The sequence below is a fragment of the Dama dama genome, chromosome 1 (genome assembly GCF_033118175.1).
Source record: "Dama dama isolate Ldn47 chromosome 1, ASM3311817v1, whole genome shotgun sequence".
NCBI classification, from domain to species: Eukaryota; Metazoa; Chordata; class Mammalia; order Artiodactyla; family Cervidae; genus Dama; species Dama dama.
This window is the reverse complement of record NC_083681.1, coordinates 35,904,030-35,921,373: the sequence shown is the minus strand read 5'-3', so window position 1 is coordinate 35,921,373 and position 17,344 is coordinate 35,904,030. Positions and strand designations below refer to the sequence as shown.

Below are 17,344 nucleotides of genomic sequence, written 5' to 3'. Positions count from 1 at the left end.
AAGATACCACTTCACATTTCCCATCCATTAGGAAAGTTATAACCCAAAAAATGGAAAATAACAAGTGTTGACAAGGATGTAAAGAAACTAGAACTCTCATATACTGTGGGGGTGGGAAAGGGGATGATGCAGCCACTATGGAAAACAGATCACTGGTCCTTAAAAAGCTAAACATAAATTAGCCAGCAATTCCACTTCTAGGTATAAGCTCCCTTCCCCACATTTTTTGATTTGGCTTAGTCTCCCCTTCTCCTTACAGACATTTTAGGAAATGACAGATGCTCTGTAAAAACAAAAACCAAGACAAGACAACATAGAATATTAAGAGAAAATAATCTGATATTATACTTATGACTCCAATTTAAAATGTTAAATTAACCCATGACTTTTAAATTGAAAGGTGTTAAGAAATTATGTTACTAAATGTGCTAATAGTATTGAAAAGCTGAAGAGAACTTAAAAACATGTATTTCTCAGTGTGAGCTGCAGTCAAAATGTATTTGGAAAACACTGCACTGGTTAAGATTTTTCTCGATTCTGATCATGTTATCCAAAGACATCCTCATCCTGTTTTCTTAAATCTTCTTAATATCTGCTGTTTTCTCCCTAGACATCTAAAATGGCTTTTAAAAATCAACAATTCAACATACACCCATCCAAATCATGCAAAATGTGCTTCTCCTTCCCTAAATACTAGTTGATACTCACTGCCTAAAGAGTAGTTAAATGCTGATCTAATTAACTGAATGATATGATTCACATTAATGTGAGAATGAAGCTTAAACATTCCTAGAATCCACAGATGATATAAGAGCAAAATAAAAATCTTCAGTGGTATACTATATATGGAAAGGAAAAGTCTAAACCTTACTGCCCCCTCTTCTAAGAGAAGACATTCTGCTCCATGCACCATTATCTAATTCTTCCAGACAGTAAGACTATATGAACTCAGCAAATATACTATATAGATTACAGTCCTATTCTTTACTTGCATCAATAAGTGTTCAAAGAGAGTCCTTTAAATGGCTTTTCTCCCATCTCTCTGAGGCCTCCCTTCCTTTCTTCCTTTTTCACCTCCCTTCCTCCTGTTCTTCTATTCCTTCATGGTTAAAAACAATAAAACAATATACATTACAATTTCTATAATGGAGTTAAAAACCAAAATTCCTCATCTACTCTGAAAAATAAAGGTGATAAGGCAAAAAAAGTAGGACCACATATAATGAATGGAGAGGGAGAGACATATAAAAATTATCCTAAACGCCTATAAGTGACAGCCAGATCCTTAGGTTTTTAAAACTCACAACCCTAGAAAAAGATATTAATAGCAATTAATTTTTCAATTGGCCTAAACACATTTAATTCTTTACCATACAATCTAAGATGCACAGTGTATTTAAGAATAAAGAAAACAAAACTCAAAATAAAAAAATATTTCCTTTACCTAGTAAGTTATGTACACAAACATGAATTCTGTGTTATACTAAGTTTGAGAAGTTCATAAGAAAAGGCTATACCTGAGATATTTGGCTCTGGACTTTTGTAGGCTGAGTTGTTCGAATATTTAAAGACTGGCTTCTTGTTACTGTTGCTCCAGAAAGAGATTTTCCATTCACCTTTCTGTCAAGGTAACTACTTGCTGGTGATCTCTCCTCAAGTAGAACAGCATCCCAAGGATCGTCTGCTAGCAAATCTGGTACATTTTTGTCTTCTTCATGGTCCTCTACCTCTACATTGTCCACCTTAGGCTTACTTAGAGGGTCCAAGTCTAACCAATCAAATTTACTGATATCTTCAGACTTTGGAGATACCTGCAGATTGCCGATTGTAGCTTTTGAATTTGTTATCTCCAAATCAGTCCTTGCTTTTCCATTTTTTAAAAATTCTGATGTGCTAGCTATTTTGTCAAACAGCTTTGCCATGTCAGGACTGACAACTGGGCGATAGATAGGTAAGCTTCCTTGTGGATGAAAGGGTGTGGCAGGTGTCAAAGGATATGAAAAATATGGAGACTGTCCTGGAAGTCTTAAATATATAGGTTCTGTGGATGCAAAAGTAGGCATTCTTGGGTTGAAGCCATTTTGGAATGCAGTCTGTTTAGTACTGTAAGTTGACTGATAAATAGAAGGTAAAGTATAACTGGAAGGTCCAGATAATCCAGGTGGCCACTGTCCTCTCTGAATAGCAGGTCTAAGATAGAGTTGGGCTGATAATGAAGGGTTCACAACAGGAGTAACTGGCAATACAGGTGTTTTCCTAGTCTCAAAACTGTCATCCAGCAATAGTTTCTCAAGTTCAGCTTGAGTAAGCTTTTCTACATCAATATCTACTGCTCTTTTTTGGGTATCTGATTCAGGAAACACCATGAGATCATAATCCTGTTTATTATAAACCTGTGCTTTTTGTCCAGTGCTGCTAGACAACTCAAAGCCTCTCTGATTATCAGTCACCTGTCTGTCCTTTTGCAGTTTTGCTAAAGCCTCTGCTTCCATCTGTAATGCTTCTTCTTTGTCCACATCTTTTGTTCTTGTTGATTCCGGAGGGGAAGATGAGCATTTCTTAAATCCATTGTTGCTGGATATCTGAGCCATGTCCACTTACAAAGCCAAACCTCCCCAATCTAGTTTTCTCTTGTAGTTTCCAAAATAGCAAGACCTGTACATAAAAATAAATGGAATACTCAATTAGATTTTTAAAACCACAAATCTGTCTAGTTCGTAACCTACCACATATGACTTAGGGCTTCCCTGGTGGCTCAGCTGATAAAGAATCCTCCTGCAAGGCAGGAGACCTGGGTTCAATCCCTGGGTTGGGAAGATCGCTTGGAGAAAGAAACGGCTACCCACTCTAGTATTCTAGCCTGGAGAATTCCATGGATTATATAGAACATGGGGCTGCAAAGAGTCGGACACGACTGAGCGACTTTCACCTTCACATGTGATTTAGGACTTCATGCCATTTATACCATGAAATGAAATGAAATGGAGAAAATCTGGGTTAAGGAACACTTTTAAAACATCTCATACACTGTTAAAAGAGAGATGTTTAGACATACATGACTTTACCCCATTCCATGACCATCAGGAAAGCTAACACAGTAAATGAACTCAAGCTTCCACTTCAGTTGTCACACTGAGTGTCATTAACCAGTTGCATTTCTGGCAGGATACTTGGCATGAAATGGCTTAAGTACTAGTCACATATTTTCAAGAGTTCAGACAGGGTTTGCTGGTATGCAAATAGCAAGTCAAAATGATTTCAATCTTTTGCTATTTGTAAAAAGGCTCAAAAGTCAATTAGCAATAAAAGTATTCAATATCTAGTAAATAAAAGCAAGTAACTATTATTTTATCAAATCATCATATGAAAAACTAAGGACTTACAATATTCTAGAAATTTTAAAAATGTACACGGTAACATAGATTAGAATAATAAGGCAAGTGTTAAGGTTGTAAGAAGCTCTAATACTCCACTCAAAGGTTAAATTATGGCTGAATGTGCCACATAGTTCTGTTCACACTTCTATTCTGATTATCTGAAGTTAAATCAATAGTTACAGTACTAAAATTTCTCCTTCTCAAACTGCTATTCATAAACTAGAAAATAGTTTATTAAAACTTTTCCATGCATGCATGAATGCTTAGTCACTCAGTTGTATTCAAGGTAGCTCGGTGGTAAAGAATCCACCTGCCAATGCAGGAGACGCAGGTTCAATCCTTGGGCTGAGAAGATCCCCTGGAGTAGGAAATGGCAACTCATTCCAGTATTCTTGCCTGGAAAATTCCAGGGACAGAGGAACCTGGCGAGCTCAGTCCCAGGGGTTGCAAAGAGTCAGACATGACTGAGAAGGTATGCACTGTTAATCTAACCTGACTTGAGATACACGTAGTCTGAATACCTATAAAGCAAGAGAGCGCCTGTTTATATCCTTATAAATGTTTAGTGAAAGGAGGTAGAGAGCTGTCCAAAGTGAATTCAAAGAATGTAACACAAATGCAAATCCTAAGTGTTGAGGTATGTTAAATGAATAAATTATTAGCAATAAGGATATGAAGAAAGGTATTCAAGAAAGATACCTTTTGCAATTCTTCTATACAACTACAGTTGAATTTGAGTCATTTCACTGAAAAGCTATCCCAAATTTTCCCCTTCTCTGGCAGGCTACAAAACTAGGTGTGACGTACACTTAACATCTGTACACTTCATTGTATGTAAATGTTTTTTATCAAAAGAAAAATACTGAACATTGACTTGCTAAATACATGCAGCAGATACTTAAAGAACTAATATCTACAATTTATTTTGAAATGCATCAAAAATAAGATAAATTGATAAAAGAATGATAGATGGATAAATATATAATAAAGCAGGTATAGTAGAACCTAGGTGGTAGATACGTGGATATTCACTTTGAAATTCTTTCAACTTAGTTTCATGACTGAAAATTTTCACAATAAAATGTTGGGGGAGGGATAGGCAGAAATTCCTCCCATTCCAGTATACACATCTGTTTTGCAATGCAACTTTGTTACTCCTCCCATAAAGAGGTGGGGTCTATTTCTCTACTTGATCTAAGTTGGCCTTGTGACTTGCTTTGACCAACAGAATGTGAAAGAAGTGACACTGTGGCAGTTCTAAGTCCATCATAAGTCTTTCATATCCGAGTCTATCATCTAGACTGACTGCTTCAGCTCTCCCTGAGTGTAGCCACTGCCATGTGAGTGCTCATGAGGATGAGAAGGCACAAAGAGAGGTCCAGGCAACAGCCAGCATCAACCAACAAGTGTGGGAGTGCAGCCACCATCACAGACCATTCATCCACAGCTGGGATGACCATAGCCACATGAGTGACCCAGGGCCAGCAGAAGAAACTACCCAGCCTAAGTTCAAGTCAAATTGCTTATGCACAAAATCATTTTGGAATGGTCTGTTACATAGCAATAGATAACTGGTAAACCTTTTCTTCTTACTTTTAGAAAACAAAAACTGAAGCCACTTACATATTTAATAACAAATTTCTATTTTAACCTCTGTAGTCACCACTACTACTATCCCTTACATGTCCTCAGAGAATAAACAATCCCTTTTCCTTTCTAAGGAGGCCCCCTCCACTTATATCCTTGATCATACTGAATTTCCCTTCTGTGTCAATGACTGACTCCTTTGCATTGTTAATTTCTCCTTTACTTGCTTCTGCTCCTCTACCATAAAAATGTTCAGATTTTCTCCATACTGAGGGAGAAAATATCTGAACATTCCCTTTAGACTCTAGTAGTTTTCGTTTTTTCTCCTTTCACTGCCAAACTTCTCAAGTGAGTGACCTAGAAAGTCCTTTCTTTACTCACTCTGCCTTAGAAAAATTCTACTTGCCCTTCAGAGCCCAATTCAAAATATAGTCTCCTGTCTGAAGCTTTACTTAAGCACCTTCTATCAGAATTTATCTTCTTATTATAGCTCAACTAAAAATTTTTATCTTTACTTTTGTATGCTGCTTTTGCCTGCTCAGCATCCTTCCTTCTGATAGCAGAATTTATAAGTTCCTTTTTGTAAACTACTTGTCTTTCTTTTGTTTTATCTACTTTGAACTAAGCCAGACCATCCTCACTACCCACCCCACCCCCCAAGGTACCCCGACTCCAGCAGATTCAAGTATGGCCAAACCAGACTTAATGCCAGAATTTCTGGAACTATTTGGAAAGGAGGCTTATCATTGAGGTTGCTAAGCTGACAGGATGTAAGCCTGGCACTGTTTTGGCCATCTTTGCCACCACTTGAGGAGATACTGCCTGAGAATGAATCCAAGTCAGAAGAAAGTAGAGCTAAGATAAATGAGATAAATTCTACATGTTACATGAAATATCTGGATGCAACCCATGCCAAGGCCAATCTTTCATCTATATGAGCCCATAAATCCCACTCTTTGCTTAAACCGGTTTAAAATTGCTTTTTGCCATGATAACCAAAAGTATCTTAACACAGAATCTGTAACCTGTATGTCTACCCAAACAGACTAGAGTAAGCTTGGGAGGAGGCCTAGTTTGCTTATTTTCCCTCCCCACTATGTTTAAAAGCACTTTGCTTAATAAATATGGAACTTAATGTAATGAACATGTGTTTTAACAAGAAGGAATGAAAGCTATTAAAAAGTCTTAGAGAAGGGATTTCAGATGGCACAAAAATATGGATATATGATGAGAGAAATGAGTCAAATTTAACTACCTGTTATCCAACACAACCCACTGCCTATTTTTCACAAAGCTAGGTGGATTAGAACAAAACAACATTTTGAAAGATAAAGATACTGAACTTCAATACATCTTCCACAAACATAATGCTGATTTGTTTCTTAAGTATTCTTCTGGCTACCCTATTTGCTAATGATAGGACTTGTTCTCAAAGAGGGAATCTGGATTTTTTTTAAGTACATTTGAGATACAGTTAATTCTATGGATTGCACACTTATTCCAAGTATTTCAAATTAATGTCATCTTTCATTTACTGATAAAGGTAAAATTTAATACTTTAAAATATATTTTAACAATGAACGTGGTGTTTTCTCATATCATCAATTCATCTGCTTGCTCTATCCCTAGTTCCAACCCAGAAAGCAAATACAACACTAAGCAGTCATTAACAGCTGTCTGTTAGCAGCTAAATAATATACTTTAAAGTTTTTGGTCTTAAAAAGTACCATATTTTAGTTTCCCAGAAGATTATTAAGCATGTACACTCAAATGATAATAAGGAACTTAAAAGGTTGTCCAAGAGTAACCCTGTGCCTCAGCTATTTTTCTAAGGCTGCTGCACTGATATGCTCCATTAATTTTTTAAAATAAAACTTCACTTGATGACAAACATTTAGCAGGAAATAATTTCCAACATGTTCATTCAAAATGAAAAGTTCAATGCTAATGTTCCACTAATTCAAGCTGGGAAAGACAATGTAACTTGTTTTTGAATGATGACTGTATACCATCTGCCAAAAATTTCCCAACATAAAGTAATTCAGTGCAGATCTCAAGGCTGTAGCTACTTTAAAATTCTTTAAAAGAGTGCAATTAAACTATTCAGTTAAACTTTTGGAAACCATTGCAGACCCAAAGGAATTAATTTAAAAGCTGTTGGCTTCTACTGACACTCATTTACAATTTAAATTTAAATCTCAGACAAAAATAAAACAAGTCAGTCCTGCTATCCATCTAAATGCCTTCTGATCTTAAAATTCAAGATACCTATGAAAATGGAAAAACAGTGATTTGAATTCAACAATACAAATATTCTCCTTGAAACTGAAAATGAATATCAAAGACAAATGAGTTATGGTACCTCCATGGATTGAATTTATGTCACTATTAAAAATAAAATTATGAAGACTGCAGTTAATGTTTTTTTAAAATTCTAGAAAATATCTATACAGCTCCATCTCCCCAGAGACCTAGATTACCCTAATGGCTCAGTGGTAAAGAATCCACCTGCTGCTGCAGAAGACGCAGGTTCGATTCCTGGGCTGGGAAGATCTTTTGGAGAAGGAAATTGCAACCCACTTCAGTATTCTAGCCTGGGAAATTCCATGGAGAGAAGAAACTGGAGGGCTACAGTTCATGGGATCACAAAAGAGTTGGACATAACTTAGTGACAAAACAACAACAAATACATAGACCTGTGTTTGGAGATATATAGATACTATATGTCAAGCACTACTTTAAATAATATATTAACTAACTTAACCTTCACAAATTCTATTAAGTAGCTGTTACTACTATCCCTAGTATACAAATGTTATATTAATATAATGTGCCCAAGCTCATAGCAGCTAGGCAAGTGGTGAAATTAGGACTCACATTCAGACAGTGTTTTTATGTTAACAGTTATATGGAATCAGTAAGTGTCCAAACATATCTTATCCTTTAAAAATATCAATTTTCTTTCTCAATCCTAGGGATATTTCTGTCTGCATTAATAAATTTTGTTTCTTTTAATTGTATCATGAAGTAGTACTGCTTTTTAGCTGTAACATACATCACATCATACATCATACATATGTATGTATGTACATCATACATATATCACAGGTTCAATGGACATGAATTTGAGCAACCTCCAGGAATTGGTGATGGAGAGGGAAGCCTGGCATGCTACAGTCCATGGGGTTGCAAAGAATCAAACACGACTGAGTACTGAACTGAACTGATGCATCAATTTATCAGCTAACTTATTATCAGCAGTTAACCAGAAAATTTATCATTTCATTGAATTCCTATCTTATTTACCCTCTACTCTCAAACTTAAGCTACAGTTGCTGTATGAGTGCATAATGCATCAATGATTAGAGAACCTAAGACACCATATCTTTTATCAGAAAAACTAAACTCTGAAACAAATAAATAAAACAGACTAAAAGAACTAATTTATTAATAATTCAACTGAAATGGAAAAATCACATGGTTGAGTTCAGAATAAACAAGTGGTGGGAGAAAAATTATCTTGAAAACTAGGAGGGAAAGACAGCAACAGAAAAGTAAACATAGGAGAAAGGGACTCCATCTGTGCTTAAAAACAAACTGCATTAGAAAAGAATACTCTCCTACTTTTGATTCAAGATGCCAGAGTAGAACGTGTGCTCATCTCCTCCTGTGAGAGCACCAAAATCGCAACCAGCTGTTGAACAACCATCGACAGGACACTAGAACCCACCAAAAAAAGAAAACCCACGGCCAAAGACAAAGAAGCCACTGTTTCATATCCCATACCCGCTGGTAGGTGACCCACAAACTGAAGAACAGTAATACCAGTAAGTTCTCCCACTGTTGTGAAGGTTCTGACCCCAAATAAGGCTTCCTAACTCGGGAATCCCCAGGGAATCTGACCTTGAAGGCCAGCAAGATTTGATTATAGGACTTCCACAGGACCAGGGGAAACAAAGCCTCCAGTCTTGGAGAGACCAAACAAACTCTTACATGCACCAAGACCCAGAGGAAAGGAGCAGTGACCTCACAGGAGACTGAACCAAAACTACCTGCCAGTATTGGAGGGTCTCCTGTGGACACATGGGTCGGCAGGGGCTCACCACAGGGATGGGGGCACTGACGGCAGGAGTCCTGAAAGGCCCCCCGGCCTAAACCGTCTTGTGCATTGCGATTATTGCTCAGTCATGTCCAACTCTCCAACTTCATGGACTATAACCGGCCAGACTTCTCTGTCCACGGGGATTCTCTAGGCAAAAACACTGGAGTAGGTTGTCATGCCATCCTCCAGGGGATTTTCCCAACTCAGGGATCGAATCCAGGTCTCCCACGCTGCAGATGGATTCTTTCTTGTCTGAGTCACCAGGGAAGCCCTCTTAGAGGTCCCCATTAACCCTACCATATGGGCCAGTAGACCTCAGGGTTGGGTCACCTCAGGCCAAACAACTTATAGGGAGGGAGCGCAACCCCACCCATCAGCAGATAATTTGATTAAAGCTTTACTGAGCAAGGCCTTGTACACCAGATCAAGACCCAGCTTTTCCCACTGCCCTCCCATCAGGAAGCTTACACAGCCTCTTAGCCTCCTCTATCAAGGGCAGACAGAAGCAGGAACCACAATCTCACAGCTAGAACAAAAACAACATTACAGAAAGTTAATCAGGATGAAAAAGCAAAAAGTTATGTCCCAGATGAAGGGACAAGATAAAACCCCAGAAAAACAACTAAATGAAGTGGAGACAGGCAAACTTTCAGAAAAAGAATTCAGAATAATGACAGTGAAGATGACCCAGGGTCTAGGGAAAACAATGGAGAAGACACAAGAAATGTTTACCTAAGGCTTACAAGAACTAAAGAACAAACAAACAGAGATGCACTAGATACACTAGAAGGAATCAATAGCAGAATAACTGAGGGAGAAGAACATATAAATGACCTGGAAGACAGAATGGTGGAAATCACTGCCACAGAACAGAATACAGAAAAAAAAGTTTAAAAAAATGAAGACAGCCTAAGATACCTCTGGGACAACATTAAACACACCAACATTTGCATTGTAAGGGCTCCAGAAGGAAAAGAGAGAGAAAAAGGACCTGAAAAAATATCTGAAGAGATAATAGCTGAAAATTTTCCTAACACGAGAAAGGAAAGTCAACCAAATCCAGGAAGCACAGAGAGTCCCAGGCAGGGTAAACCCAAGGAGGAACACATCAAGACACACAGTAATCAAACTGACAAAAAATAAAGACAAAGATAAAACATTAAAAGCAACAAGGGAAAAACGACAAATAACATAAAAGGGAACTCCCATAAAGTTCAGCGGATTTCTCAACAGAAACTCTGCAAGCCAGAAGGGAATGGCATGATGTACTTAAAGTAATGAAAAGGAAGAACCTACAACCAAGAATACTCTACCCAGTTAAGACTCTCATTCAGATTTGATTAAAAGCCTTCCAGACAAGCAAAAGTTTAGAGAATTCAGCACTACCAGACCAGCTTTACAACAAATGCTAAAGGAACTTCTCAAGGTAGGAAACACAAGACAAGGAAAAGACCTACAGAAAATAAACCCCGAACAGTTGAAAAAATGGTAACAAGAGCATATATATTGATAATTACCTTAAATAAATGGATTAAATGCACCAACCAAAGGACACAGACTGGCTGGGTGGATGAAAATATGTGCATGTATGCACCTCCACTTAGCACATCACTCTGCTTGACCCCTGTCCCAATTGTATGTAATTATTTTATATTGTTAGGTTAATCAAGCCCCCATTATGGCTTGCAATTGTAATTACCTTTTTATTTTTTGTCTGGCTATTGATTGTGAAAACTAATAAACATCTTCTACTATTGTGAGTATGCAACTATTACTCACTTAACACCATTGTGTAATGATTGGTCAACAGAAAAATAACAGAATTCTGTTACCAAAACTACCATTTAATAGAAAAAAACTGTAATCACTTTTTAAAATCCACCAGATATATCAGAATTACCTTGGAATTTTTTGAAAAATACAAATGCCCAGATACCACTTTTTTCTTCTCCAAAGCTCCAGATAGCTTTCAATGAACAGTCATGTTTTAAAAGAACTGGGCTATATGATGATCTTTTACTTTTATCTAGTTAGTTTCACTTTTTCTGTTTCATGTTCAGTGCTCCCATTTCATTTAGTTTATGTTTTCCAATTCTTCCATCTCCTTTTTTTAACGTTCTTTCTCAAGCCTTTATCAAGTGTAGTAAAGCTTTTATATATATACAAACAGTATGTATAATATATACCTCAGAAAACTTGCAAATTTTTGCCTAAATAAAAAGTTTATGACATGCAACAAGCAACAATGATTTACTGCATAGCACAGGGAACTATAGTCACTATCTAATTGATTCATGGAGGGGGAAAATATCTCATAATAAAAAATCAAGTACTTTGGTACTAGGCACTATACAAATCTGTCAAAGACAAAAAAAAAATGCAACACAATGTTCAGGGGTTGGATAAGGTTGGCTGGAGTACCACAGTTCAACAGAAATAGAATGCAAGTCACATATGGAATTTAAAATTTTTATTGCTACAATAACTAAAAGAAAGGTGAAATTAATTTTAATAAACTGTTTAATCCATTATATCCAGAATATTATTATTTCAATATATAATCAATAAGAAAAATATAAATGGGATGTTTTACTAAGGACTACCTTATCATCCTTTGCAACTTTTCTATTTTTAAAGTATATAATTTCCAATTAGCCTTTTACAATTAGAAAACTTAACATTTCATAGAGAAACATGTTCACAACTGATCACACAGGATAAATTACAAAAAGATTAAATATTTAACTGTTTAAAAAGAAAAATCATAGGGGGCTTCCCTGGTGGTCCAGTGGTTAAGAATCAACCTTGCAACACAAGGGGCTCTGGTTTGATCCCTGATCTGGGAAGATCCCACATACCAGGAGCAAGAAAGCCTGTGTGCCACAACTACTGAGCCCACACGCCTCAGCAGTTGGAGTGCCTATCGCCTAGGCGCTGCAACAAGAGAAGGCGCTGCAACGGGAAGCGCACACACAGCAAGAAGAGCAGCCTCCGCTTGCCACAACTAGAGAAAGCCCACATGCTGCAACAAAGACCCACAACAGCCAAAAAAATAAAAATAAATAAATCTTAAAAAAACACTTAAAACGTAGAATCATAAAACTGAAGAAACACCGAATTCCTACATAACATCAACATAAGAGGCTGCTGTTAGTAATATGATTCAGAAACCTAGAAGTCATGAGAGAATATTCAAATACATATTTTAAAAGATAACTTTTATCATTTAAGCACCACTGAATTTATTCATCTTTTCAATAAATATTCACTAGGTGTATGTTATGCACCAGGCACTGTTCTAGGTGCTGAAAAGTTACATAAAAATAAAGTAACCATTAAGAATGTCAATGAAAGAACAAACTGGGGAAAAATATTTGCTACTTACATCACACAGAAAGAACTACTTTCATAACATAAAGCCCATAAAGAAAAACAACCTTATAGGAAAATGTACAAAAAGTTTGAATAGGCTGGTCATAAAAAAGTAAAGACACTTAACTTTACTCATGTTGAGGTAATAACAATTTTATACTAAACCTAATTTTATACCAAACTGATAACAAACACAGAGAGAGGGGAAAAAATTCATCATACCAAAGCTTGTTAGATACATGTAACAGCAGGTAAAGGAAAAATTATAGTTTTAAATGATGCTAGAAAAGTAGAAAGGTGAAAACTTAATGAACAACTGAACTGAACTGAGACAGCACAGAAAGGCAAGAAAAAGAAACATGACAGGATCAAAGAGGAAGAAACAAAATACCATTTTCTGATAAAGCAAAAAATCCAAAGAACATGCAGATAACTAATAGAATTCAGAGCTTAGCAAAGTTGCTGGAAATGATATTGAAATTAATTATATTTCCATATACCCACAAGGAATGGTTAGAAAAGGCAATTTTCAAAAAAGCAATATTTATACTATTAGTATACTATTTATATTATAATATAAATATAATAATTATATTATATTATAATATATTATTTATATTTATATTATATTTATATTATATATACTAATATTTATAATATTAGTATACTATTAGTAAGTTCACACACATGAAACCCATTAATATATGTAATTCACAAGTTGTAGGGAAAATTATAAAAGTTTACTGACAAATATTGACTATTTCAATGTAGTGGATATTTTCCCACATTTACAGATTTGAAGACAATTTTATAAAGATACCACTTCTCCTGAAACAGATTTACAGGTTCAATGTAGTCCCAATCAAAATGCAGTCTGTTAATATAAAATTTGACAAGATGATTCTGAAATTTATACAGTAACCAAAAGGGTCAAAACAGCCAAGACTTTCTTGAAAAAGAACAAAGTGAAAGGACTTGCACTATCCATTAAAGACTTACTACAAAGCTCATTTTACTAAAGATAGCATGGTATTTATGCAGGAAGAGATAAATCTAAATATCATGTTAACAGCCCAGAAACAGACACATATACACAGATGCCTGATTTAAAAAAAAAAAAAAAAAAAAAGAGGCATTTCAGAGCACAAGAAAGAACTGTCTTTTCAATAAATGGTGCTAGAACAAATGCAGGAAAAATGAAATGGACTCCTCCTGAACTCCTTAAGCAAAAAATCAACTCAAGGGAAGCCAAATACCAAACTTTGAAAGGAAAAACTATAAAGTTTTTAAAATCAGAGAAAGGGAAATTTTCTTAAGTAAGATATGAGAACAAACCACAAGGAAAAAAGTAATAAATTAGACTATAGTCAAATCCAGGACTTTCACCCATCAAGACACCAAGGAGATCTGTACAGCTGAAACTAACACAACATTATAAATCAACTGTATTTCAAAAAAGAGAGAGAGAGAGAATGATAAAAACAAGCCACAGAAAGGAAAATATTTTTAACATGCAACCAAAGGATTCAATGGAATAGGAAATGGCAACCCACTCCAGTATTCTTGCCTGGAAAATTCCAGGGACAGAGAAGCCTGGCAGGCTATATAGTCCATGGGGTGGCAAACAGTAGGACAACGACTGAGTGACTGAGCAACCAAGGATTCAAATCCTGGATTAAATAACTCCTACAAATTAAAAAGAAAAACAGATGATCTAAAAGAAAAACAAAGACAAAAACTTAATGAAAAAGAAACCCAATAACCAATAAATACATGAAGAAAAGGTTAAATCTTAGAAGTAAACACGGAAATGCATATTAAAACCTCAGTAAGATACCATGACACATACATAACCCTGGGGGAAAAGTTTAAGTCTTATAATACTAACAAGAATGTAAAACAACCGGGAAAACAGACACTTTGCTAGGACAAATGTAAATTGGTACAGTTGTTTAACAAACATGGATCATATAGAAAAGTTAAAGATACCCTTACTCTAAGGCCCAGTAATTACATTCCAGTGTATATATTTTAGAATAACTCACACATATGTGCACAAAATATATGCATAAGAACTTTAAAATAACATGGCCCATAATAGCCCCAAACAGGAAAAAACCACCCTAATTTTCACCAATCCAAACATGGATGAAAGAGAAATACGTTCATGGTCTGTTTCTACTCACATCACTCCAAACACCAAATATGTGGGGTTTTTTCCCACTCTGAAGAGTTCTCCAACTCTCCATACACCAACTGGCTGTTCTACAATTCAATTCAGACACCACCTACCCAGAGTTAATGTCAGAATCCACAGGTTTACAGGCACAGTAGTTCCACAATGACTGCTCTCACTGCAGGAGCCAGTTTCAAGTACTGGATTCCGAGGTTACCCACATTATTGTTCAACCTGGGTTCAAATCAGGGGTTCCCAGGATCCCACCTCAGGTTTGATAAACTGCTAGTAAGGTTCACAGAACACAGGAAAACAGCTTACTTATTACCATTACCAGTTTATTACGGAGTAAACTATTCAGGAACAGCCAATGGAAGAAATGTATAGGACAACGTTGGGGGTGGGGAAGTGCTTGAAGGTTCCATGGCTTCTCTGGAGGTACCATCCCCCCAGCACCTCAATGTGCTCACTAACCTGGAAGCTCCCTGAACCCCATCATTTTAAGAACTTCTTAGTTCAGTGCAAGTTACTCAGTCGTGTCTGACTCTTTGCAACCCCACGGACTACAGCACACCAGGCTTCCCTGTCCATCACCAACTTCCAGAGCTTGCTCAAACTCATGTCCATCGAGCCAGTGATGCCATCCAACATCTCATCCTCCGTCATCCCCTTCTCCTCCTGCCTTCAGTCTTTCCCAGCATCAGGGTCTTTTCCAATGAGTCAGTTCTTTGCATCAGGTGGCCAAAGTATTGGAGCTTCAGCTTCAGCATCAGCATCAGTCCTTCCAATGAATATTCAGGACTGATTTCCTTTAGGATTGACTGGTTGGATCTCCTTGCAGTCCAAGGGTCCAAGGGATTCTCAGGAGTCTTCTCCAACACCACCATTCAAAAGCACCAATTCTTCAGTGCTCAGGTTTCTTTACAGTCCAACTCTCACATCCATACATGACTACTGGAAAAACCATAGCCTTGACTAGATGGATCTTTGGCGGCAAAGTAATGTTTCTGCTTTTTAATATGCTGTCTCGGTTGGTCATAGCTTTTCCTCAAAGGAGCAAGCATCTTTTAATTTCATGGCTGCAGTCACCATCTGCAGTGATTTTGGAACCCAAGAAAACAGTCGCTCACTGTTTCCATCATTTCCTCATCTATTTGCCATGAAGTGATGGGAGTGGATGCCATCTTAGTTTTCTGAATGTTCAGTTTTAAGTCAGCTTTTTCACTCTCCTATTTTCACTTTCATCAAGAGGCTGTTTAGTTCCTCTTCACATTCTGTCATAAGGGTGGTGTCATCTGCATATCTGAGGTTATTGATATTTCTCCCAGCCATCTTAATTTCGGTTTGTGCTTCATCCAGCCCAGCATTTTGCATGATGAACTCTGCATACTAGTTAAATAATCAGGGTGACAATATACAGCCATAATATACTCCTTTCCCAATTTGGAACCTGTCTGCTGCTCCATGTCTGGTTCTAACTATTGCTTCTTGACTTGCATACAGATTTCTCAGGAGGCAGGTAAGGTGGTCTGGTATTCCCATCTCTTTCAGAATTTTCCACAGTTTGTTGTGATCCACACAGTCAAAGGCTTTGACATAGTCAATAAAACAGAAGAAGATGTTTCTCTGGAACTCTCTTGCTTTTGCGATGATCCAAAGGATGTTGGCAATTTCATCTCTGGTTCCTCTGCCTTTCCTAAATCCAGCTTGAACGTCTGGAAGTTCAGGGTTCACATACTGTTGAAGCCTCGCTTGGAGAATTTTGAGCATTACTTTGCTAGTATGTGAGATGTGTGCAATTGTGTGGTAGTTTGAACATTTTTTGGCATTGCCTTTCTTTGGGATTGGAATGAAAACTGACCTTTTCCAGTCCTGTGGGCACTGCAAAATTTTCCAAAGTTGCTGGCATGCTGAGTGCAGCACTTTCACAGCATCATCTTTTAGGATTTGAAACAGCTCAGCTGGATTTCCATCACCTCCACTAGCAATAGTGATGCCTCCTAAGGCCCACTTGACTTTGCACTCCAGGTGTCTGGTTCTAGGTGAGTGATCACACCATCGTGGTTATCTGGGTCATAAAGATCTTTTTTGTATAGTTCTGTGTATTCTTGCCACCTCTTCTTAATATCTTCTGCTTCTGTTAGGTCCATGCCATTTCTGTCCTTTATTGTGCCCATCTTTGCATGACGTGTTCCCTTGGTATCTCTAATTTTCTTGAAGAGATCTCTAGTCTTTCCCATTCTATTGTTTTCCTCTATTTCTTCGCACTGATCATTCTAGGAAGGCTTTCTTATCTCTCCTTGCTATTCTTTGGAACTCTGCATTCAGATTGGTATATCTTTCCTTTTCTCCTTTTCCTTTAGCTTCTCTTGTTTTCTCAGCTATTTGTAAGGCCTCTTTAGTCAACCATTTTGCCTTTGTGGATTTCTTTTTCTTGGGGATGGTCTTGATCACTGCCTCCTGTACAATGTCATGAATTTCCGTCCATTGTTCTTCAGGCACTCTGTCTATCAGATCTAATCCCTTGAATCTATTTGTCACTTCCAATGTATAATTTTAAGGGATTTAATTAGGTCAGATCTGAATGATCTAGTGGTTTCCCCCTACTTTCTTCAATTTAAGTCTGAATTTTGCAATAAGGAGTACATGATCTGAGCCATAGTCAGTTCCTGGTCTTGTTTTTGCTGACTGCATAGAGCTTTTACAGAGATTTTATTACATAGGCATTGT

The 17,344-nt window shown here is 37.0% G+C and overlaps 1 protein-coding gene across 1 annotated transcript in view; it reads right to left on the bottom strand.

Moving 5' to 3' along the window:
- The window catches only part of PIK3C2A (phosphatidylinositol-4-phosphate 3-kinase catalytic subunit type 2 alpha), a 105,388-nt gene that overhangs the window by 71,265 nt on the left and 16,779 nt on the right, over positions 1 to 17,344 (bottom strand). The window contains exon 2 of the mRNA XM_061146702.1: positions 1,518 to 2,655. Coding sequence (XP_061002685.1) covers positions 1,518 to 2,591 — 1,074 coding nt within the window. The 5' untranslated portion in view covers positions 2,592 to 2,655. The remainder of the gene's footprint in view (positions 1 to 1,517; positions 2,656 to 17,344) is intronic.